This window comes from Solenopsis invicta, chromosome 8, assembly GCF_016802725.1.
Source record: "Solenopsis invicta isolate M01_SB chromosome 8, UNIL_Sinv_3.0, whole genome shotgun sequence".
In the NCBI taxonomy this organism is placed as follows: domain Eukaryota; kingdom Metazoa; phylum Arthropoda; class Insecta; order Hymenoptera; family Formicidae; genus Solenopsis; species Solenopsis invicta.
In genome coordinates, this window is record NC_052671.1 from 11462159 (window position 1) to 11488694 (window position 26536).

A 26536-nucleotide genomic window follows, 5' to 3' on the forward strand; every position below is an offset into this window, starting at 1 on the left:
GCGCCAATTTCATTTCCCTATGAATAATACCGGATAATACTGTTTCCATACCGCTGCAAATGACAATACCGTGATATCCGCAGTATAATGCAGATACGTGATATCCGCATCGGTAATAATGAAGTTTACGTAGTGAGAACTTCCGAGAATATCTACGATCAATTCCTGAACGTAGATACCCGTCCACTGTTTACGCCAATAGATTTCTAACCGAAGCTCGAATCTTCTGTACTAATTGGAGGCAAAGTCGCGTGAGAACTTCTATTGTTGCGAAACTAATCCGCGCAGCAAAGCTAGTTTAACTTGACGTTTTGGCGAATATACCGAAGAACATGAAGGGTGTTTAGGCATTTGTTACAATGCTCGAGGCATGAGGTTTATTGTAAACGTAAATTTAGTTAATGATTTTGTGTGGGTTTTATGGCTATTAGAGGAAAGTTTGGCGAAAGCTTCACAGGTAATCCGGAGTTATTTATGCGACTGTTGTTACAAACGCTACGTTGTCGTTTTGAGTTGGGTATACATTTAACGAACGAACAGCTGCGAACAACCTATAAGCGTCTAGATCGCGCACAAATTCTCTTTGATGTACCGTTTCATGAGTGAATCGAGCCGAACGCAAATCAAACGTTCTATTCGCATTCGTTTTAGCGTGTATATGTACTAAATGGTAATAACAAACGTTCGAATACGCTGTTTGTTTGCTGTTCGTTTGCTACGTGTATACCAAAATCAAGATGGTAGGTAGAATAAAATTTAATATAGAATTTTGAAGATATACACTATTTCATATTTTTCACGTTTCATCGCGGTAGGTAGAGACGCAGAAAGCTCGATTCTGACATCGTGCGACGAGCGCCGACGAGAAACCACTGCGAATCTTGTCGCGTCGTAGCATTTTGCGTCGTTCGTACGCGTACCTCTTTGCATGACGTTATCGATGTCTTGAGTAGAGTTCTCTTTGCATGTAGAGTTTTATGTAAAGAGAGAAACGACATCAAACCCCTAGTATCCTGTTGAATCTCCTTATCACCTCCAGCATCGCCGTACAGTAGAGCCTCCTTAACTTTGACTCTATGGGGCGAAAAGAGCGGAATGCCAAAGTTATAGAATACTTTTACCACAGCACGAGTCTATCACTCACCGTATACTCGCGCGAGCAAAGTACACAGTGTGCTTTACCTTGCTCGCGCAAATATACGGTGAGTAGTAGACTCGTGCTGTGATGAGGGTATTCTATAAAAGAAAGGGATATGATATTAGTGTTTGTAAAAATACGTGTGAAGGAATGCAAAGATTATGGAGGGCCAAAGTTAAGGAGATTCTACTGTATTATGTCCGTTCTAATAACATCAAACAACATAAATATGAACATACTCTGATACTTAAAACACCTTGACACTTGAAACTATTACACAATAATAAATGAAGTATTGTAACTAGGTTTGTCTTCTCATTCAGTTTCAATTTTGTTAATCTAACCATTAAATGTCATTCTACAAACAGTTGTGATCACAATACGGCTGTTCGTTTGGGAAGGAATGCTCAATCAGAGTAGCAATTAGATTACCAATCAGAGTTTCGGACATGAATGTCGCTCCTCTCTGTATATAGGACTCTATTGGCACGTACAGTTACGAGTTTTCGTGCGTAATCTGCAGTGAGATAAATGTTGATGAGAACGAGACAACGAGATCGGTCTGAAACGCTCACATTCTTATTCTTGCAAGGCGTGAAAGTAATTTTGCGACTCTCCGCGAACTTTGTCAGGCTAATATATCGCGCACCAGCTCGCGTGTTTATCATTGATGTAACGATGATACGTAATCTACTTAGGTTTGGTAAAAGTTTTTTTTTCGAGGAGTATTTATACAAGTATCGCTACTTGATTGTTATTCTATTTAAAAGAATAAAGAATCAAACTCTTCAATATATTTTGAAGTCAATGAAATTGTACTACACAGTTTAATAAAAATAATCAAACGTACTTTTATATTTTACTGTGTTAAAAAGTAAAATATGTAAAATATATCCGTATAATTAAATATTAAAGGAGAAGAGGGTATTATGGCTACTGTCAACAATATGGCTACTCCTGTTATTTCCGTTATTAGGTAACGTATTTTAACAATTGCTTATGGAGTTATTCGTTTAGTAGCCCGCTGTTTGTTAGTGATGGTAATATGCCAATACATAATGACTGACTATTGTTATAAGGCATTTTTACTTTTAAGCACTTCTAAACGTTTTTAAGGTACACTTTTAACCTTTAATTATCTACACTTTCTTATTATTCTTAAACTTGAGTGTATTATCACACAAAGGTACATACACTCGAGTGTTTTTTTATTATTTAACATTTTATTTGGCCGCATGCATTAAGAGTTATACAAAGTTAAAACAATAACATAGAATTTTGTTAATATGATTTTTTAAGCAAAATTTTTATATCGAAATATTTCTTCGATAAATTGATTGTCATTCTAAAGAACGGTGTTTAGAAACATTAGAGACATCATTTTATGCTTGTTGTTTAATGTTAAAGGGATAAAATGATATTTTTAATAAAATTTCTAATGGTATTTCTAAAGTTTTTAAACGCAGAAAAATTCTAAATCAGAAAAATTCTAAATAATGGAAAATCAAAAATATATAATTTTGTAAAAAGGTACTGTGTTTCTTTTAACTAATTTTTTAAAATTATCTTTATGGATAGCCATATTACAGACAATTTTTTTCTTCCACCGATTATGTAGTGCATTAGATTTTTATAAATCACATCCTAAATAATAAATATTTCATTATTTTGAGTTTAGAATCTGTTAAATATCACTCTGACGAATGTAATCGTTTAAGTTTTAATAAAAAATATTAATTATAAACAAAGTTATTTAATAAAATGAAAATGGGTATTACCTTCTTCTTCTTTAATAAATAAAAAAAATTATATAAAATTTTTTGAAATTCAATGTTGTTTTGTACCATTATGATTTTTAAGGTAAATTCTATGAGAAAATATTCTCCATGTTTTTTAAGTTTTAAGAATTATTAAAAAAATAGAAAGTAAGTGTTTAACCAAGTTTAAAGTTAAGCTACAAGTAAACGTGCAAACGGGTTTTAATTGAATAAACGGTTCATAGTCGGTTCGTCGCATCGCGCTTTAATTCAGAAATGTAGTATACAGTTTCGTGCGATCACAGTTACTCGTTTTTGCGAGTGTCGAGAGAATTCTGCAGAGTTGACAGTTCGTATAGCCTCAGAGACGGAGGTGAGTGTAATTGATTTTTGTATATTGTATCATATATGAAAGCAAATTCTTATTTTCTTTTAATGGAACCATTTATCTAAATGATTCAGGAAATAACGACTCTGAGAGTCGTTATTGCGTCAAGGGAATTCTATCAAGCGGACAACTCGGATAACCTGAGAGTAGGAGAAAACCTAGCAAAAGCGTTGGCGGAGCAATCTTACGGTTGATAATATTTCTTGCGTAAAATTAATCATTTTTTCTTCTCAGATTATTTTATTTTGTACTAATATAAAAGTATTAATTAAAAAAAAAGATTAGTTTATGAAAAGCTATGCAAAAGTTTATTCTTCTAAACATTTTTTCCAGAAAATGTATAATTATTTTAATAAATATCTGTAATTGAAATATGAATAAAAAATTTGACGCACGTAAGTAATGTCTTTTTAAACATTTATCATTTTGAGCGCTTTTTTAATTCTGATTCTGTGTTGGCGTGTACAGAATCAATATAGCTACATGGCTAACTCTCCTGTTGTGCCTCAAGTGTGTGACAAATTAACTTTTTCATTAAAATAACGGATTTGTGACAATTTTATCCCACATAACTAATCGCATGTATTAATTTGATAACATCATTATTGTAATATTACAAAAAAGTATATTTCATAGATCCGTTATCTTAAAATAAGTGGAACAGATTAGAATAAATATATAATTCAGAATGTTTTCATTTATCGTTTGATTTATTGATTGCTAAGTGTGTATATGACAATATACTCGCATGTATCCGCTGTACATGAAGACAGGATTCTTTGAAAAATATTGGGTATACCACGAGAATGTAATATGATTTAACGTATTGTTCAGACAATATTAGAATCAAATATATTAAAATTTATTAAAATGTTGCACTTGCGTAAATAAAAAAAGGGGGAAAGTGAAAGATACAAGATAAATACTATATCATTCTAAGTATTTTGATTTTTCTTAAAACTGTTAAGTTGAAATATCATGAATTTTCTTGTGATATTTGTATCTTATAAACAATAAAAACAGAGAAAAAGAATTGTATATGCTTTATACAAAATAAAAAATGTAATGCAATAATATAAAAAATAAAATAAAGGAATAATTGAGTATATTTATATTGAAGAACAATATTTTTATGTATACAAATTAAAATAATATGAAAAATGTTTGTATATAATATAATAAACACTGTGCTATTATTTTATCTTTCTTTTTCAAATATTCTTTCAAATATTCTTTTAAATATTACATAAATTGATGCAAAAAGACAAAACATACATACAAACACTGCTTTTTAAAAAATTTTTTCATTATTTGTCACAATTAAGGCTAATAGAAATAATATTAATTACTATTATTAAAGAAATGACAAATATTTGAGTGCCATTAGATATTTTAGATAAAAAGAAAACAAGTTTACAATTCTTAATGATTATTATTTATTCTTAAAAAGTAAAGTATTTCTAGCTGACAATTTTTTAGCCCATCGATGTGTAATGATTGATAACCGGACTTTATACAAATTAAAATTGTAATATAACGTGGGATTCTTTGTATGTTTTGCCATAGAATAGAATAATTTTTTGAAATGATTATTTTACAGTTATAATTAGGTAAACTATAAAAATATATAATAGTATTGAAATAGAAAATAATTTTGATAATTCACACATGAAGTATAAAGAGGTATTTTTATCGATAGATATTAATTGTGAGAGAAATTCATTAAGAATCCTCTCACAATCTCATGTCGTTTATTTTGAATTTCTCATCTCTGCATGCTTTTGAGATGAGATTCAGCAACGAATAACGATCGTTCGAGTCGATAAAAGTACCGTGGACCGTGAATTTTATTGGATCGTGTTTAGCAATTTTTATTCATTTATTTCTGAATTAAAGTTCGATGTTTATATTGTAAATTTTAATGCCAAATTGTTAACATTCGCAAAATTATTGAATATTTTTGAATTAAAACGCAATTGGTATAAAAAAATTTGTTCCAATTAAAATATATTTTTAATTGAATATAAATTGTAATAGTCGAAAGTGTTAAGAATAAATATGTGTAAAAAAATAAACGCAAATTAATATTAACGGATGTTATTAAAAAATTTTAATTAATTAAATTAATGTAATGGTCTTTGCGACGCATTCATGCTTTGCACATTATAAAAGAGCGTTAAATCTTTACCCTTATCTGCCGGCTATGATTGCCAGCAATAGAAGGAATTCTCCTTTTTATCTCTCTCTGAGTATAAAGAGCCAGAATGGATATTGGTTAGGATTAATAAAAAGTGGGTTGAATCTGACCAGAACAAAAAAGAGTATATGAAGAGGAACAATATATAAAGTAAACCAGTAATTTATCGCATATTTGTGCACTTAGATGTAATGTAGAGACGTAAAGATGCTATTTCGAATTAAATTCCAAACCCGCGTAAATTAAAATTCTAATAAAATTCTCAAATGCTTGTGATTTAAATCCGTAATTTAAATTTTTGCACAGTTTTTTAATTTTATGATTGCAATTGTAACTGTAGGTCGGTGTATACTAGATAAAGATAGCTAGACGATACAAATAGATAGGAACGAAGAAAGGAATGTGAATCGATAAGGATACGGAGTTAGAGAAGAGTAGGAAGATACAATTTGACAATTGAGGGAAAAGTAAAAAACTTTATAATACTTAAAATTTTTTTACTTTTACAAAATACAAAAAAGGGGTTAAAAATTATACATAAAATGTTACATTATATAATAAAAATTATACCGTATTAACTCTATAATATATTAAGCATCGTAATATCTTAAATTTATATAATCTGAATTATAAAATTAAAACTTGAAGAATTCATGTAGCCAATATGAAATTTATTAATATATGTACATTGATAATTGTGTAATTAAAGATCATGGATGTTGTGTATGCATTTCGAACATTGTCACGTAATTCGGAATATATTAAATATTTTTAACGTACACAGTATGTTTGTATATTATACATGTATTTTGTAATTGCATAATATTATATTAAATTCTAACAAATAAAAAATAAAATGTAAATAACTAAAAGTAAAGTATATATTGAACTATTAGAATCAATGTTGATTAGAATTAATGAGGATTTCTACAGGATGGTTCTCTTGAACTATTTGGATAAAATTTTCAAATGTAATTGAAAACATATTTTGATTTAAGAAGATATTGAAATTAATATATATCATTACATAAATATTTGATAAAAATGGAACAGTCTCTGTATAACAAAATATGATTAATTTTATATATTTTAGCACTACAATGAAACATTTGTATGCGTTGATAATTTGATAAAAAAAAAGAGTACTGATCTTTCCTTATTTTTTGCCCGGCATTGAGGTTTATCCGGCATTACAGCTTTCATTAAGACGAAAAAGATTTTATACAAGCGAAAGAAAGCTTTGCAGATATAAATATTAAATGTTCAGATAAAAGGTTCAGAGAAAGACAATGCTTGAAAATCTCTACTCTGGAAGGAAGATCTTTTTGAAATCTACAAATTTCTTGAGAAAGTCTAATTAGTAACATTTTACGTCTAACTTTACATCTAAAGACATTTTATTTAAACATTCTTTTTTTAAATTTTTTGTATACAAGAAGTGCCTTAAAATATATTAAATTGTTATCTACTCTATCCCTACAAAAAAGAACTATATTAATATTTCTTTTAATCTTTAAACTACTTTTAAATGTACATCGTGTAATTTGGTATTTAAGTAATTTTTCTTTGAAACACAACATAAATTAGTTTAGAATTAAATTTTAAACTATTGATTTTTTAATTACATTAGCAACATAAACTTGTATATTAATAGTATCGATTTAACTTAAAAAGCTATTATGGCAGAAAATTAACTATTTTCATACTTCAGAATTTACATAGTAATTACATGCGTAACTATTTTGGTAGCAACACACGAAAATCAACTCTTGTTTAAACATTTAATATGTTAAAACGCATCATAAATATTATGAAATGAAATAAAATTTGGATGGTAACGTAATATGTAATTTTCTAAATTTTAAATTTTATTAATTGTAAAATAAATTTTTTAGAATTTTAAAAGCTTTGAATCTTTTATATCTCTTTATTGACAGTTATTAATTACAAAAATCCATACGTATTAAAATAATCAAAAGCTATATTAAGATAAATATTTTTACAATTTTTTGAATAAGATATTAGGTTTATGCAAAAGTTTTAGTCTTTTCAAATTTATATTTATTTGTCATTCAATATAGTGACTATAAATCAATCTAAAAGACATTTTTCCTCATTTTCTATAACCTTCTGCCACCTTTCGGGCAACTGTTGGATTTCTTTGCGAAGGAAGGATATCGATTTGAAAGCAATGAATTCATCGAGCTATTTTCGTATTTCTGCTACATCTCGAAAGTGCTGTCCTGCTAAAGAGTACTGAATCGGAAAAAATGATAATCCGAAGGCGCCAAGTTAGGAGAGTATGCCGAGTGTAGAAAAACTTCTCAGCCAAAGTTAATGATAGTTTATTGAGTGATCTGAGTGGTCTAACATTATCGTGCAGCTAAATGACGTTTTGACTCTTTGCCCAGTAAATGGCAATTTCTCCTCAATGTTGTTAGCTAAATTATATTTAATTGACGACACTCAAGCATGAAACATTTTACGCTATTAAAGGAGATCGCAATAATTATACCCTTTGTATCCTACCAAACGACCTTTTTGCTGTAAATTTCTTTTTGCCACTGTAGGAGACTGTCTGGGGTCCACCCAGACAAATGTCTGCTTTTAGGATTATTATACATAATCCACCTTTTATCACCAATAACACTTTTCTACGAAACATTTTATTTGCGCTGTCTCGAAAGCAATCGGCGGATAATAACGTTTAGGCGACAATTCATGCGGCATTTTCCGAGTTTAAATTTTTCCCATTTTATGTAGTCGCTTTGAAACTGTTGCTTGGTTAACTCCGAGCTATTCTGCAAGTTCTACTTGCGTTTGGAACGAGTTTTTATTCTAAATTATCGGCCTCGATTTTGTTTCAGAGCGCGGACGATCACTCACGTTAAAATTACCGTCTTTAAAGCGATGAAACCAATATTTGTACATATTGAGGAACACAATATTTTTCCCAAGAACAGAGCAAATAGATTCATAGTTTTTAACAGCATGTTTTTCTTGCTGGAATTCGTATCAAATGTGATGTTGGATATTAAGTTTTTTGTCGCCCATTGTATCAACTGTTATTTTTAACGTACCATCGAATCCTAGTGAATAACGTTTCAGAAAGTTTAAACTAACATTACAAAAATACAAAACAGCGGAAAAATATTTCAGTTTAGAATAATTACATTAAAGGATTGAAGAAAGTACTAAAACTTTTGCATACGCCTAATAGAAAGTGTTTTAACACGCTTTTAAAGCATTCCAAATGAAGAAAACGATATTAAAACCAAATTAATAGCGAATCTAAAAATTAAAAAAAAAAAATGAAAATGATTAAGTGTTAGTAAGAGTACAACGTGGTTAGAACAGCATAATAAAAATTTTTTAGATATTTACATTAGCATAGTTTATTCTTTTTAAGTATTTGACGCATTTTTCAGTCAGCCTAATCTAAAATCAAATTTATAGCAACTTTTAAATATATTCAGGTGACATTTGACATTATACCTAACAAGAATAAACTGCGCTAGCTTAATAATTTAAACATTTTTTATCACGCTCTTCTAAATTTGTTGTACTCATACTAGCTTTTATACATCATTTTTGTTTTATTTTGAAATATTAGATTCAATTTTTTTTCATATATTTGATATTTGCTAATAGACACACAGAGAAAAACGTATCTCTACATTCAATATTTCTATTTGTTTGGCTAACATTTATTTTACAGAAACAATATAACTTTAAATTAAACATTATTTTGTTGAATATAAATTTTTTAGTTTTTGTTGCATTAAACGACATTGTTTGATAGAAAACGATACGATTGTTTGAAATAATATTTCTCGATAAAGTAACAATTTTCTTGATTACATTTAATAGCCTTTCAACAAGAGCCCCATGAGGTTCACTCATTTGGTCTACCGTTAGCTGAACTGCTAATATTTCTTGCAGTCAATCAAAACGTAAGACAAGTTTGTGATTGGTTATTTTAGCGAAAACTAATATTACCATAAACCAACATTACTAAGCTGCACATTATTTTTGCTATATAATATTATATAAATTTATACATATATATTATAACGTTACAGTCCGCTACAGCTGAGCAGTGTTCCACTGTCGGGCTAGGAATTGACGTAATATGACAAAGTCCTTAAGGAGAGGTCCGCGTAGTTATTTTTAATATTTTATAATTTATTTTATGTAAAATGCGAACACCACACAACAACAGGGATGACAGGGGATTAGCGATTATCGGGGAGTGTCAACGGAGTGTCCAAGCGAGAAATCGCGAGCCGGGAGCAACGGAGTGTCCTAGCGAGAAATTGTGACGCGGCGAGCGGCTAAGGTCGCCGAAATGTTGAACCAAGTGTCGAATGCGGAGAGTTTGAGAACTGGAAACGAGGATCGCCGCGCATAGCAGTGAGGGAGATCGATAGGACCTTCCTTGAAGCCGGAGATGCATCGTCGATTCCAACGAGGGATTCCACCGACATGCTGGAGTGGCCGGAAGATTCCGGAGAGGACGTGAAATTTGCGGTGGATGCATCACCCTTTCGAAGAATATGGATTCGGGGGTTCTACGGTGCCTTGAGAAATGCCGAGGTCTATGGCGCATGGCGCAGGAGATCGGCTCGCGAATCCCAGCGATGATTGGCCACACATGGATACTGTACTCGGATGCACGAACGCTATCGATTGATTATCGAGCATGATCAAGGGCACTCTCCCATGTAGAAACCAGTGGAACGTACAAGGCAGGCGAAGCATGGATGTTCCCAGTCTGGATGTCAGAAGCGAGAGAAGCGAGAGAGCGGAATAGAGACCAGGAGAGCGTGGACGTTGTGAGATCCGTATCTGAGGATGCTTCGCGTGCCGAAATTGTGTAAGTAAAGCCGCGGGCGAGCCGGGGAGGCCACGCTCATACTCTGCGTTCGATCATCCGGTTTCACGTTTGTGTCGTGCTTGTCGCGTTGCCGGCGGTACAAATTTGTGTCGGGGTGCGATCGTTCTCAAGTGCGAGGAGCCTTTTGCGAGCGTCGACGTGTAAGGGATTTCGTGGAGCAGCCCATGCTCTAAATTTTTAGGGAGTGACATTTCACTCCGAGAGAGTGAAATGTCACTCCTAGCAATCGTGAAAGTTGAGCCAGTCTGGCAAGAGTAAATTTTCACTTCAAGTAAGGAGTGAACCTGCCTACAAACGAAACAAGCATATTACTGTGACGTGATAATTTGTCGCACGTTACGTCGCGGCGTCTCAACTGGTTCGAAACGTGACTGGCACGTCACTATCATGTAACTTATCGTTAGTCAAATTTTTGATGACAAAAATGGTTGACCAATTTTGAGAAGTTAAGACAGGTTTTTACTTATGCACGTGTACATACATAAAATACTTGTTAGTCAAAATTTATAGTTCTATTTAGTTAAAATATGCTTAATTAAAACGTTCGAATTATTTGGTTGCGTCTCAGCGACGTACAAAAGACGTGCCATATTTTCTGCGACTTTGTGATTAAAACAGCACGTCCCTGTTTCGACCCGTGCAAGCAGGAAGGTATCCACTTCGTAATTGAAGTAAATTTTTCATTCTTAGGGAATAAAGACTCATGAAACGAGTCACTTTTCAATCTAATGCCGAATGAATAATTTTACTTTCTCGAAAGAAGTGGAATAAATTTAATCTTACAAGAATTATAGTAACATTGCAAAAACATTTCGCAACGTTCGTGCGATATTACAATGTAAGATTTATGCAGTGTTTCTGCAATCTTTCGGTGCTGTATGGGCGAGTTTGGAAACGTATCTCTCCGAGGACCGTGGTCGCCAGAGAGTCCGCGAGATGTACTCGTTTGTCCGCTGTCGCCAAGTGGTTGAAATTCGCGTTTCCCTTTTGCTGTCATGGCCTGAGCATTCTTGTGTTATATTGCAACGTCCGTTGTCAAGATCAGGATGCTGCAGCGTTGTCGGGAATTGTAGCTCTGTTTCATTGTCGCGATTTCTGCCTGTTTCGTTGTCGCGATCTTTGCGTTCTCGCGTTATTGAACTTTGTTGCGTTCTCGTCTCGATGCTTCGCGTGCAGAGAGTTGCGACGTGTCGAGATTTACGTTTTCGTGCGTTGTCACGACCTTTGCGTCCGAGCAATTATCGAGATTCGTGATTTCGCCTACGCTGTCGCGATCGATGCGTTCTATGATTATCGTCTACGACCGTGTTTGTGTAAGGAGCCGTCTACAATACGGAGTACTTAAGCTTGACATAAGAAATAAGGGTAGGTGTAAAGTTACGTACTTCCGATGTAAGGAGCTGAGATTAAGGGTGTCAGCGAATAAATTAGTTTTATTTCTTACTCGAAATTCAGCCTTTATTACTTACTTCATATATTGTAAACGACTCCTGTAACGGAGCGGGATAAGCTTTTATGTAGAAACGTGTGATGGCATACATAGTGGGTCATCGTGTGACCGTCGCGCTGAATGCGTCTCCAGGTTATTGTGGAAATCTGTGTGCGTCTGTACTGCTGTCGCGATCGATGTTATATAAGCTGTCTCGCCGAGGTTGAGAGGTGTCGCGACCGCGTGGCTATCAAATGATTCGTCGTCTCTTCGCGCATTACTGCTGGTAGAGTCGAGTTACTGTTAAGACCGCCGTCGGATGGTTTGGCAAGCTAACACATTAATTACAGTGCTATAATTATTCTCATTGATTGTCACTATCAGGTCTAAATGAATGTTGTTATCGTCAAGTTAGCATATTGAATTTCTCGCCTTCCTGCCACCTCTCTCGACTAATTAGTGTATATAAATAGCTCTCGAATTCTTCGCCTTGTCCCTTTAACGTTAAATTAAGCTAACCGTCTTTGCGCGAAAAACCGTTTGTTTTGTGTTAATTTTTGATACTTTGTTTTGTGCGAATTTTTCCTTGAGATCAGTTTGCATTAATTATTCGTGTGCAATAATCTAGTGAATTGACGCTGCTTCAATGCGCGTTGACGCCTAATGTTTTGCGACTTTTGCATTTGTGGCGGACTGTCTGAGGGCTGTGGGACTTTTAATCTTCGTATCTCTATTTTGATTACGACAATTTGCGACATTCCGTACTCAAAAAATAGTCTTACAAATATAACCACAATTTTTTAGCTGCAAAAAATTAACTGAGGTAGATATTGCTAATCATTTGATTAGCAAATATTATGATATCTCATATGTTTGGTACTTAATCAAGCATATGCGAACACATATGTTCCAAACATATGTTCCAAACATATGTTCGGATATAATTATATCCAAACTATTCGCGAAATTTAGAAAGAAAATTTTTCCGTGACACCTATTCTTGTTAAGGCCAATAATCATACTTATTATAAAATTTGACTGTATTTTGTTCAACAAGACCTACATTTTTTAGAAGAATTGTCAAAATGTTGCTATAAATTTTATATGACAAACAATATTTTAGCAGATACAAAAACAGCGATAAATTTTTCTTGTGACACCTGGGAATTTATCTACATTGGTATAACATTTTTTTGAGTGTGAGTTTTCATTACAATATACAATATATTATCATGATTACGTTTTTTAAAGTCACATTTAATAAACTATAATTACAAAGAATGTATTGTTATTCTTGTTAATGTATGGAGTGTCTAGTATGTTTTATTTTGATAGATACCATACTTTTATGTAATTTATATATTAATACTTTATTTTATTTAAAAATATTATTTCTTCAAATTCTATAATTATAAATTAATTTAATAAAATGGGATTATAAAATATATTATGTCTATAGGTACAATAAGAAAACGTAATTTATTCATATACATCATCTTGACGTTTCTGACTGATCACTGAAGGGTTCTTTCAGATTCACCCGAGTGTCCCCTAGAGATTATTTTATTCATATTTTTTTACTAAATATTAGACAAGGATAAAATTACATCTGGGAGGCAAATGACTCGGGAGGGAATCCGAATGCATTTCAAAAAGTTTAATATCAATTCTAGTAATAATGAACAAAAAAACTATTATCTAGGGATTCTAGGGAATAATCAAGTTGCAGAAACATCATTATACTAATCGATTTTGCAAACTAAAAATAATCGACATCAAAATAATTGCAGGCACATTGCCCATTCCTAGTTTTAATTACCATGTTTCAATCTGTTCCCCGTCCTCCGTTCTTCTACCACAACAGTGCATGCTACTATTTATAATTACCTGATATATTGAATTTTATTTAGGAGTTAAAAGTTTAAATATAACATGAATATAAATTGTAAGGAAAATAATAAACTTTACTGTTAAAATAGTGAACTTAATGCAACAAAATTATATTTAAATAAAGTAATGCAATATTTTTACTGAAACAATAAAATGGTTAAAGAAAGAAATGTTATTATTTAAGAACTTATTGTAAAGTAACGATACATTATTTTAAAAGTTAAACAATTGCTTTTTTTAATTCAAACATTAGTTTGGTCACATTATTATAATGTATATTTAAGAAAATTACATCTAAAGAAACATTTTTCTCTGTACATAGATAGAAAAATATGGTACATATTTTTCGCATATAAATAAAAAGGTTATTTTAAAATAATTTGAATTAAATTTATCGTAAATTAAAATCCTGATTAAAGTTCCGGAAATATTTACCTCATTTCGTTTAATGCATGTAATTATTTTTCTTTCGCTTTCTGAAATGATATAAAAAAAATGTAAATTAAGAATTAATTATGATATTATCTAAAAAAATTTATTATTTTTATAAATTTATACTGCACACGTTCGTGTATTTTTTAGATTTTAGATCAATAATTTATTTTTATTTTTTAAATCTAAGTTCATATAATTGACATACGGACGTTATGGCGAGATTGTTGCGTATGACATGGAAAGTTTCGTGTACCCGGAAGTTTAAGGTTCGTTACAGTTAAAACTTTGGACATTTGCAAACAGCGACTGTAATGACACGCTGCGTAGAGTGTTTAAAGTTCATCCTGAAACTTTCTTTATTCAGTATATCTATAAATTAGAGAAGTCTGACTGTTTAATTAAAGCTATATTTTTAGAAACAGGTTTTTCAGATTACGTTTTCCTACAAATCGATTATTACCTATGATTTTTGAGAATAAACTTAAAAGAGATTGGAAGAGAGTTGATAAATATAAGATTAATTATAATATCAATTGTAATAATATCAATTATAATATCAATTGTAATAAATGATGGAGAAGACGAATCTAACTCTATAATTTTCCAATATTTTCTCTATATTTTATTCATATGATAATACAGGCATTATAAAGGCCATAGAGAGATTAATGCTCATTGAGATTATAGTGATCTACAATATTTATTGAGATAATTAGAATTAATCAGAAGTTAATTAGTTAATTACTGTCACAAATTGTAATACTTATTAAAATTTTACTTTGATAATTATATTTGTTGATGATTTTTATAAATATGACGGAGTACTTGAAATTTGCATCGTGCATTTTACAATGCGCAATAAAACTAAAAGAAAAGTTGTGTATTGAAAATTTACAACGGAAAGGAATAATTTGTCAAACGTGTCGCTATGCAAAATGACATTCTTTTTAAGAGCTTTTGATTATTTTACCTGTGTTTGTGTTCGATTCAAAAGATACGACAAATAGTTGCTTCGCAACCGCTTTTCACGTCGGTTCAATTTTCAGGACATTCTTTCTCGCGAACAAGGTATGAAACCCTTTGTTTCCTCTTTGCTTCTGGTAGAATATATTTGCAGAGAGAGTGGGTTTGCTTCTCTTACTATACAAAGCCGCGCCTTTAAACTCTCGCGCAGTCGGCGTCATCGAATGTTACATTCTTCATGTTCAAAGCGTACATACCATGACATTGGCCGAAGTCGTTACATCTCGTTGAATAAAGCATTTTAAGTTAAATGATCTTTTAAGCAATTAGAAAAAATACAAAGTTATATCGAATAACGAATGAGTTCAAAAGCAATATTTTTCTATTAAATTTAATTTTTACTATTAAATATACAAAATGAGCGATATTATTCTTTTGCACTGATATATGTCGATAGTGATTTGTTACAATAATTAAGATAAAATTAATATTGTATTTCAATTTGATTAGTTTTTAAACGTGACATGTTGCGGAAATAATCATAAGTGATTAAATACAGATAATATTAAATAAATTTCCTGGCTAAAACATTGTACATTTATTAAATTATTAACTGCAAGTCTATTTACTTATATTGACAAGTTGGAACAATAGTTTGCAGATTGTCACATATGTAGTTAAATAAATCTGTGTACAAATACTTAAACATTGTCTTTAAATTTTACTTCAATAACGTTTAAAAAAGTTAATATTGCTATCAGTAAAGCTTCCACGAATTTTGTCCAAATTTAAACGTACTTTATAGTTGACAGGATGATAAGCTGGGACACAATGTGTTTATATTTGCGAACGTATTAAAATTCGTGTCCTCGGGGCAACGCAGTTCCTCAAACTCCTTAATCCGAATTAACTTAGACAATGTATTCTGGTTAAGCTCAAAGAATGATGTACTGCTTCATTAGGATGAGATCGCGAAAGAAGTAAATATAATGGCGAAAGAATTTGCATCGACTTCTTTTTGCCTGTCATGTCGGAATTTTAGAATGCGCTCAGTTTACCTTTATTCTCTTTAATAAACTCGTTTATGTTAATAAAAAAGGATAATATTTACGTAACGTTTTATAGTATAGCTCATTAATGCTTCCTTTTTAAAGCATTTCTCTTTCTCGCGTTTTGGAAAAAAAAACTTTAATAAGTTATACAAGAAAAAGTTCGGAGAGAAATCAAGAATTTTAAAGAGATATGAAAGGAGAAATTTGCTCTCTGTGTGTTGCTTCTATTTAGCTATTAAATATTTATAATACACCCTTCTATTATTCTTTCGTTGACTCTATCGCGGGTACATATTTGTATTTGCATAAAAAGCACAACTGAAAAATTGATTCTGCAAAGTTCTCTAAAACATTAGTGTTACAATTTCAAAAGCTTTTCAGATCGCCGAGAATTGCTAAGTTAACAAAACAGAAAGTAGGAACATAGAATTTATCTCATATAAACTTTATCCATTGTTTCTTAGTAAAAATATTGAATGATGGTAGCTAAGACAATTTTTGTCGATTGTCATAAAATTTGACTTTAAAACTTTTTATTCTATGTATTAATATGTATCTTTGTCAACATAATTTATTAACATAAATTGTCTCATCTACCATCATTCAATATATATCCAATAAATATCACTTATTACAAAATCTAAATATATATTAATATGTATATATACGAGTAAATTTGTGCATATTTTGTCAACCATATATTTGCGCAAATAGATTTGTCTTGCTTACATATCGCTGTAATATATCACATTGTGTAGTAGAAGTGCATACAATGAAGTGATTAATTGTTTGTATACTAAGCTTCATTAATCAACCGCGCATCATATTGTAGTTTTGAGAGGAAAAAAGCTGCATTTCAACTTGTTTTTTTTTAACGTTTTTCTTTCTCAATGTCGAACGTCGGTAACAGGCGGAATTTCGTCGAGAATAACTCTCAGTTGAGCGGTAATGAAGTTGCTCGGATTAATATTGTTGAATCAAGAGTTAAGAGAGGCGCTCTTTGGACGAGTTGAAGCGCGCCAGGAGCTTAATCGATGATTAAAACGAACTAGCGCGGCGCCGTCCGATTGCGTTCCACGCGGAGGCAATTCGAATACGCGAAATCTATAGAATTAGCGACCTAATTTTCCGAGCGTGCGAGCCCGCTCGAAGTTTACCGCATTTCGACGGATCCGGCGATTAGATAATCCCATAGAGGTATTTCGATTATTTCATTTGGCGGTATGAGCGGTCAATACTGAACCGTGCACGCTTCATTACCGCAAAAGACTGATGCGATTCAAATAGGATGTACAGGTTGCTGAAATGTCAGCGAACTGGAAGCTCTTCTTAGACCAATTCAGTTCTCTTTCTTTTGACAAAAACTCATTAAAATACTATATTACTTATAACTTATCTTTATTAAATTATTTTATTTTGCGTCATTTTACTTTCTTATTAAATTATTTTACAAATTAATTTATTTACAGAATTTACGTTTGTTGTTTCGTTGAAATTATTTTATCTCATATAATCAAAGTGTAATGAACGAGATCTTTATAATAATTGTTGCTGTAATAATTCTTAGCATTTTGTTTCAAAACTCTGCTTTAGATTCTGATTTTTTTTATCCATTCCACATTGATATATTACGACATCGTTGTACACATTATTTTTCTTTCATTTCATATTAACGTTTAAATTTTCATTACATTAAAGTGATAGAGTTAAAATCAGTTGGATTTTTTGCGACAATTGCAAAGTGTGTGAATGAATTCCACAAAATCTATAATTTCAAGTCTTCTTCTTTAAACGAGAATTGTTTAATGTCACTCGTGTGCGACAAACATGTCAGGGATGAATTTGCCGAATAGTGCCTCATTTTTTCCTTGATTGCAGGTAGATCAATTTCAATTTCCTTCCGGCCACGGCCGACGGCGCCAATTTGGATGAAATAATTTTGAATAGCGAATTAAATGTAGGAGACTTGTCCTTTTTTTTACTTTTCTTCTCGTAGCTTTGTGGATTCTCGCTGGATAATTTAGATAACGACTGTTTTGTCAATGTAGCTTTATTATTCGTTTTTATTATATGAATTTTTTAGAATGAAAACGAATCTCCTGTTTGAAGCAATTTTGCCTTTCTTAATTGTATACATTTATCTTCTTTTTGTTTTTTATAAAATTCATTAAGGAGTAATTAGGAAATATGTACAATATAATCAGATATTGTGTATCTATTAAATAGTTTAAATTATATTACGTAAAATATATATTATTTAATTAGATTATTTATTTACATATACTCTAATTACATAATTTACATATTACACAATATTACATAATTTTACATTATATGTGTATAATGAAATTTTTATTATTTTATCTGATTTATTATAAAACAGCTAAAAACTTTTAAACAGAGAAAATCTTGCTACATTTTTACGATAAATTTTTTAATTATATAACAATATTACTAGATAATTAAAATAATTCAAATGTACGTTACGTCTTTCCTATTTGTAGAAATAAATAGAAAATTTTTAATACTCTATTTTATAACCCTAGTTTAATATTAAATGTATAATAATTCTCTTTCAATTTTAAAACTCCGTATCAATGAAAAAATGTTTTGGAAAAATTAATTAAAAATTTATTCGAAAGAATTGAACATTTTAGGGTCCTTAAAAATTGCAGCTATCAAAATTTTGTAAGATCTTTATGAATGCAGGACAGCTTGCACGGCAAAATATCGTATTAAAATTCTTTTTCTCGGTAACAACGTCTTTTGCATCTATACATTGGAGCGTGCGTAATCGGGTGGTTAATAAAAAAAGGTAGTAAAACGAGGAATCATAAAAATGTTTTCTCATTTATTCACGTGGAGATGCCTTTGTTGGAAGGTACGCGCTTTAAGTAAGCATGGGGATTGAAACTTCAATAACGCACTAGCTATATCGCTGGAAAATATCAAGCTATCACAATGGCGGTGAAACCGACCATAGGTATGTCTCTGTGTGAATTCGAATGAGAAACTTGGGAGAAAGTGCAATTCATGGCTACGAATACGACGACGGTAACGAGAATATGTTTGAACGTTTCGGTCATACGTACGTACGTAATAACGCGTGACCGTTCAAATTTATTATGAAAGAAAATTATTTTTAATCAACGAGAGAATTTTATCATTGATGCTCTGATCATGTAGCAAGACCGCGTGCCGTATCATTCATGAGAAAAAGTGAAGAATTTTTTTGATTGAAATACAAAGTCAAGATTGGAATACAAAGATAATTTTGCTACATAAGAGAGCAAAGAAAACGACATCAACCATATTAAGTATAGGAAGGTGGCCAGTAAGACTTTTATTTAGATTTTTTTAAATTTATTTTATAACAAACAGACAAGCTTATTTATGAGAACGACAAATTGATGTAGAATAATAGGCCAAAATAATGAGCAATAATACAATTTTAATAAATCGTAAGTTTAATTTTAAGTCAATGTTAACAAATATCAATTGTGGAATTTATTTCGATTTAAGTTGAGCTTTCTCAACCGACGCATACAAACAAGATAAATATTGAGATGAATATTTAAGTACAAAGAAAAGATAAATGTTGAGATAGAATTATAATTACACGTACATATTACGCGCAAGAATCATTAACAATAATCGCATTTACGTGGAACGGCTGACAAAAGAAGACCATAATTACACAGATGCATGGGTAATGGCATTATCCAACTTGTCCTCGTTCATTTGAATTTGTTTTATTTTCTAATTTTGTTTAATAATGTTATGTACCGCAGCGTTTTTATTCCAAAAATATATAATGTAACGATAAGTCAGTAATATTTATGAATATACTTTGTAATTTTTTATTTAGTTTTGTTTTATCATATACTTTCATCTAATTGCGTAACGATACAGATACCATATTGTTCCTTAAGTCATAATTTTATTAGGTAGGCTGTTTCGAACTTGAAATAAATGTGATTAATGTTACCGATAATTGCCATAATTAATGCGTCGTAATTACTGTGATAGCCGTTAAAGAGGTTTTCATGGAGAACATTGATCTTCGCATCAATAATTGTTTTAATGTAATAATAATCGTCATTATGATTGGAGAATTGTGATATTAATTATCAAGGCAACCACGTCACAACGATACAATCACAATTTCCGTAATACTAGTCGCAAATTCAATAATGATACGTTCAAGTGAATGTCGACGAATAATAAATAGTATAACCACTGCGATTGTTATAATAATAATTATTATAGCAACTAAAACGTAATGAATACAAAGAGAAATTATTTATTGTTGGAAAAGCTGATAATAATAATTTGTTCCATAACTGCAATATGATTCTGTGTATATCACAGTTAAATTCTACAAAATTATATTAAAGCATTGTTATTGTTTTTCAAAAATAGAGATACACATAAATTATAAAAAAAAAAAAACTGATACGAAGTAAAATGCACTCTACGGCATAAGTATATTGTTTTCAAATTATTAAAAAGTCAGAATATATTAACAAAGTATAATAATTATGAAAAACAACGTCATTATAACGTTCTGAGCTGAAAGAAGAAATAAAGCTTATACTTATCGACGAAAAGTACTTTGATGTTAAAGATGAAATTACGTATGTAAGAATATCTTTATTATCATCTTTGTATTTTAACTTTTATATTTTATTTCCTTTTTCAACTCTCAATATACTCGTAATTGCGACGCTCCCCATAATAAATGATCATAATAATCGCGAGAAAAAGAAGAAAGGAGCAAAATGAAAGAGAGTGAAATGGTGAAGGATGGCCTACTATTATGACGACATATTCGCAAGCATAATGATCGGATTAATGTTGTGAATGTGAGGTATGCATCATTTTGCGGAATGTAGGACATCCGAGGAACTGAGAGGAGTTGACATCTCAATGAATGTCGGATACATCGTGCGGTCGATACATGCTTGCGGTTGGAAACAACCAACAAATCTTTTAGAATGGTAAAAGACCAAGTGCATCGCGTGCGACCATAAAATGAGAATCGTAAAGCTCGGATATGTCCACAAGAAAAACTTCTGTTGTTATGTTGATTATGCTGACTCCATTACAGTTAGTCGTGAAATAAATGAGATGAAGCAAAACTCATATTCGCCAATCCCTTTTGAAATGAGTTAGAAATATAGTATATGAGTTATTTATTTCACGTCTTCTCGTGTATTGCTTACATTTCTTACGTGTAATGAAACATTTAGCAATAATGTAATTTAATTAAAAATTAGAAAGTGTATTTTTCCTAAATATTTGTAAATCATTTGATACAATTCAGATAATTTGTGTGAACCTCTTATTTTAAGTTGACCACAAATTTTGGTAAAGCGGAATTTGTGAGGTACGTTTACTCATTTTTTTCCGAATATCCTAGTCCGTTCATCAATCAAGATTATAATCAAACTGTAACGAGTCCCAATTTTTAAATCGCATGCATGACCTGCGTATAAAACTGTAATACAGCAACCTGCGCATATACTATCAATTTAATTTATGTCTCAATTTATATTCGTTTATTTATTTTTTGCTTGTTTATATTTTTTTTTATCAACTGAATGCGTATTTGTTTCCGCAACTTTATTTATTTTTATGTTTTCTATAGAGTACGTGACTGTGTTATAAAATGGATACTTTATCGTAGTGCGAAAAACATTTAATGAGAAATATTTGATTAAAAACTGGAGAAAAATTTGGGGAAATATCATTGGCATGTGTTAGAAAGCTCTCATATATGCGAATGTAATTTTTAATATTGCACAGGTTTTTATAATCAGTCCTGTCCATTTAGGATTAATTACCAAATAGTACCGAATATGAATATTACCATCACAGGCATTTCTATATTACGATCGTGAGGGTGCATTCATAATGACTATATAGAATTTCATTGCGTCTGTGAATCGATTTTTTTTTATTAAGCTTGGAATACATACAAAATGCGAGAAAATGATGATAAACAGTAAACAAATTACGAAATAAATTAGATTTTAAAAATTTTCTGAAAGCTTTTAAGAGGTTAAAGTACCTGAGATAACAAATAAGGCCCAACACTAAATAAGGCTTACTTTAGAATTTATTATTTAAAAAGTCACTTTATTTCTAGAATACTCTCTTAAAAGATGTATCGTAAGAAACAAAAAGGGGAAATAGAATCAACTGTGTCTGTTTAGTGTAATAAAAACTTGTGTATAAGCCACTTTTATGAAAATTTGCAAAGTTTATTAAACATACGTTGTATTATAGTATATTATAACACATAAAAAAAATCTCACTTAGTAAAAAATTGATTTATGGATGTTTTTTAAAATCAATGTATGGAGATTTTTAAAAAACAACGTGCTTATTAAATAAGATCTATCTGTATGACTGTTATGGCTACTGCTAAATATTTGCTATATTGTTAACTTTTAAGCTAAAATTGCATTTAAATTGCTAGAAATTTCCAAAAATTAAAAAATTAATTAAAAGCCAAATTAAAAATAGTCTTAATTAACATTAAAAGATTATTCTTATAATTAATAATTATTTTAAAACTGGTTTAGAAGATAATGCTTAATTTCTTTGTTGTTTTTAATTTATTTTTGTTTTGCGTTTTATTTATAAACATTGCGCTATATTTATAAACATATAATTCAGTCCAAATGCTTAAATTAAAATTTTTTTATTTATTTACAAATATTTTATATAGAATATATATTTTACTTTAATGAGTAATTGAAATAATGATTTTATTTTTGCTTAACCTATTTTAATATTCGTATAAATAAAGTTTTTAATATACAAATTAAAATAGAAATAAATGAGTTTATTTGGTTTCATGGTATCTTATTTAATCATAGTATTTAAAAAAATAGACTTTTATAATTATGTAACATTTTCTTTATTTAATATGCGTTTATAAAACGGGTTATTTATGACTAAATTTATTATTTTTGAATTTACATTGTTACAGATTTTTGATAGAATGATGTTGAAGTTATTATTATTAATACACACAGTTGGATTTTGTTTAAATTATATCTTTACACGCGAAGATAATGCAGTCTGTTTATATTTGCAACTTGGACAGCCTTTCATATACACGCTTTGATAGGACTCCACAATTTAACACAATCACTGATTTTATTGGCTTTCCGGTCTTCGTACCAAATCCCTCGATCTGTTTAATCAGGGCAGACATAAACAGTTTTACCACTACTCTGCGGTCAAATTTAAACGTGCGGATAATTAAAACTCTCGTAAAACGATATTGAACGATAGATAGGAACTTTTTCATTACCCGTGAAATGACGCAGTAATTCTTTTTTTCTTATTTATTCTATTCAAGGTATTCTTAGAATGACATTTGCCAACTTTTATATATTGGAACACATGAGAAATTTGTATATAAAAATAAGTGATAAATTTTATAATTTAATATTCTTCAATTTTTAATATAATAATTGAGATTAATTTTTAATTTCATATAACAATTGTTGTTGATGTTAAAAGTTAATAAGTTTAGTAATAGATTACAAAATGATAACATTTTATTTATTATTTTACAGTATTTTATATTAAATATAATAAAATAAAATATAATAATGTAAATAATTTAATTTGTAGTTGAATATATTCAAAAAAAGAAAAAAATCGAAATTTGTTTTTGTACGTAACTTGTAAGGTCTTCGTTAGATGGCGACATGTATACCATTGACATTATACAATCAATAAAACTTCAAATAACGATAATATAAAAAATCTTTGATATACATTTGTTTAAATAATATAGACTTGTTATCTATGCTGTGTATTATATGGAATTTCTTTATTTCTAAATTTTATTAATATTTTCTTAAAAAATTATATAATCGATTATTGAAACTGGATGATATTACAGCCGTATATATTTTTTTATATTTTAGTTAAAAATTGAATAAAAATTAATTACTTTTTATAAATATCTGATACAATACAATCTTTTAGGTTTAGCTAATTCATGTATTTGAGCTCAACACGTTAGTTCTTTAGCACGGAAGATTTACGTGCAATAGTGTAGAATTGAAAAATAATTACTAATTAGTGAAAATTGAGATAAATAAAAATGAAAAGTTAAGATTTATACAGATTATATGTATGAATTTATACAGATTTTTGTATAGAACGAAAATGTGCCTTAAAATTTATCCTTATATTTTCTTTTATTTAACAAGAAATATAATTAACCAATTTTAAAAAAAGGTATAGGTTTTTAATTTGATTTGTACGTATTTTTTTATTTATGTTAGATTAAATTAAATTATTACTTGTATACATTTTAAAATTTTTTACATATTTTTTATATTGAATATAGAAAAATTGATTATTAAAATGTAAAAAGAAAATAGAATATTTTATAATACTTGATACATTTAATTAAAATTAAAATTTAATTAAATTTTAATTAAATAGGTAAGGTAAATTTAATTTAATCTTCTTAGTATAACATATTTTTTTATACTAAAGTTTTATTTGTATCGAAAGAACAATAGAGAAAACTATTTCTTTTCTGTTAGCAAGTCAGTCTACATAATTAAATGAGCAACGCTGGTTGACATTGAATTACTGCACAGGAAATGTTATTCAAGCAAAGTTTAAATTATCAAAAAAAAAGTGTAACGTTACTTTGTAGATGTTGTTCATTCCATCTATTACTCGGCCGAAAACGGTTTTATCTCCGTCTAGAGTTCTTAAGCATTTAAACGTGAGATTAAATTTGGAGTCGTTTTTCCCGTCATCGTTGTCGCATGTTGAAAGGATGCCAGGTCCTGTATGACGTAGACTAGAATTTTCTTTGTCAAATGAATCACCATATATGGAGGAGCCACCGGTACCATCAAACTTTGTGACATCTCCTCCTTGACACCAGTAACCAGAGACAATACGATGAAATGGAGTACGCCTACAAATTATAAATTTTATACAAAATATTTAGAAAAGTTTTGGACTTAATACACTCTTATATGAATTTTAACTTTGAAACAATTAGGTATGACTATTATGTATTAATTTTTAATACTGATTTGTTTTTTATATGAAATATAGTATGTAAGGTGAGTGTATCCTGTATAGTATAGTACCCAATATAATTTATTTACTGTTTCCAAGTTATATGGTAAATTGAACAAATAACTGCTCAAACAGTTTGTGTATTCTATTGTTGACAGTGAGGTCAAAAGTAAAATTTTATTGTCTTGATTATAGAAAAATATTTGACCGATAATGTGATAACATAAATTAAACAAAAACGTCTTTAACGGTCGTAGTTAGATCTTAGTACTAATATTTATTTGTGTGATTTTACATATTTCTTCAAATTTATCAAACTGCGCGCTTAATTGCTTTTTTAGTCATAACAGAGCTCTAAGTTAAATAAAAATTAGTAATATCACGTTTATCAAATTGAAATCAATTGAATAATAAATAATGCTAACTAGTTATTTAAATATTGGAACTCTTTCCCCCCTAAAAAAGACTGTAAATAATTTAGAAAAAGAGAAAAACATATAATTAGGTCATATTGAGTATACATGTAATGAGTATATATGTAATGGAAGGACAAAAAAAGTTTAAATATTTGAAATTATTCCATATTTTAAATTAACATTTAGAATTGTTTCTTACTTTGAATCAGGCCATTAGTTTTTAATTTTGTATTTAGCAAAGAATTAGATAAAAATCGCAAAGCTTAGGTAAGCTATATAGGATACAGTTATTTTATAATATAATTTATGTACTTGTATGACAATCCGTTCACCCCATGGCAGAAAGCTGCGAAGTTCTCGCATGTGCGTGGTACGATACTATCATAAAGTTCAAATATTATACGACCTAATTTTTGATTTTCTTCTTTAAGTCCAATGTCAAAGAAACATCTCGTCTGACTTTTTTCAGATAATCGCTTTTGTACATCTAATATAAGGGATCTTTTTTCAATCGCTGATGGAGATCTACATAATATAGAAAAAGAACGTAAAAGTTTAATTGCAAATTACAAATTTTATAAATAAAAATGTAAACTGTAAAATCTTATTTCTAAAAATTAATTAAGCAACCTTTTATAGTGCTCTACCGTTTCATGCATACTCTTCCATCTTTTCAAAAATTCGCGGGTGGGATATTGACTTTCCGCTTGACAAATTTTTTTCAGCATAATTCTATTTTTTTGCATGATAATATTGTTTTTATGCTGTTGATTCTTAAGTCTAGATTTATATTTTATATCCGGCGCCCAGCAATCTACAAGACCCTAAAAATGAAATAAATACTTATTATTGATATGTTTTATTTATATGTTTAACACATCTGGATTATCTAAATGTAA

General features: G+C 29.9%; 1 protein-coding gene across 1 annotated transcript; it reads right to left on the minus strand.

Annotated features, from left to right (window-relative positions):
- Positions 1-803: 803 nt before the first annotated feature.
- Positions 804-26306, minus strand: LOC105198436 (peptidyl-prolyl cis-trans isomerase E-like). Its single transcript, XM_039452811.1, has 5 exons — positions 26299-26306; positions 25950-26162; positions 24838-25114; positions 1145-1236; positions 804-1074 (listed from the first exon to the last, which is right to left on the minus strand). The coding sequence occupies exons 1-5, from the start codon at positions 26304-26306 to the stop codon at positions 804-806; spliced, it is 861 nt and encodes a 286-aa protein (XP_039308745.1).
- Between the last annotated feature and the right edge of the window lie 230 nt (positions 26307-26536).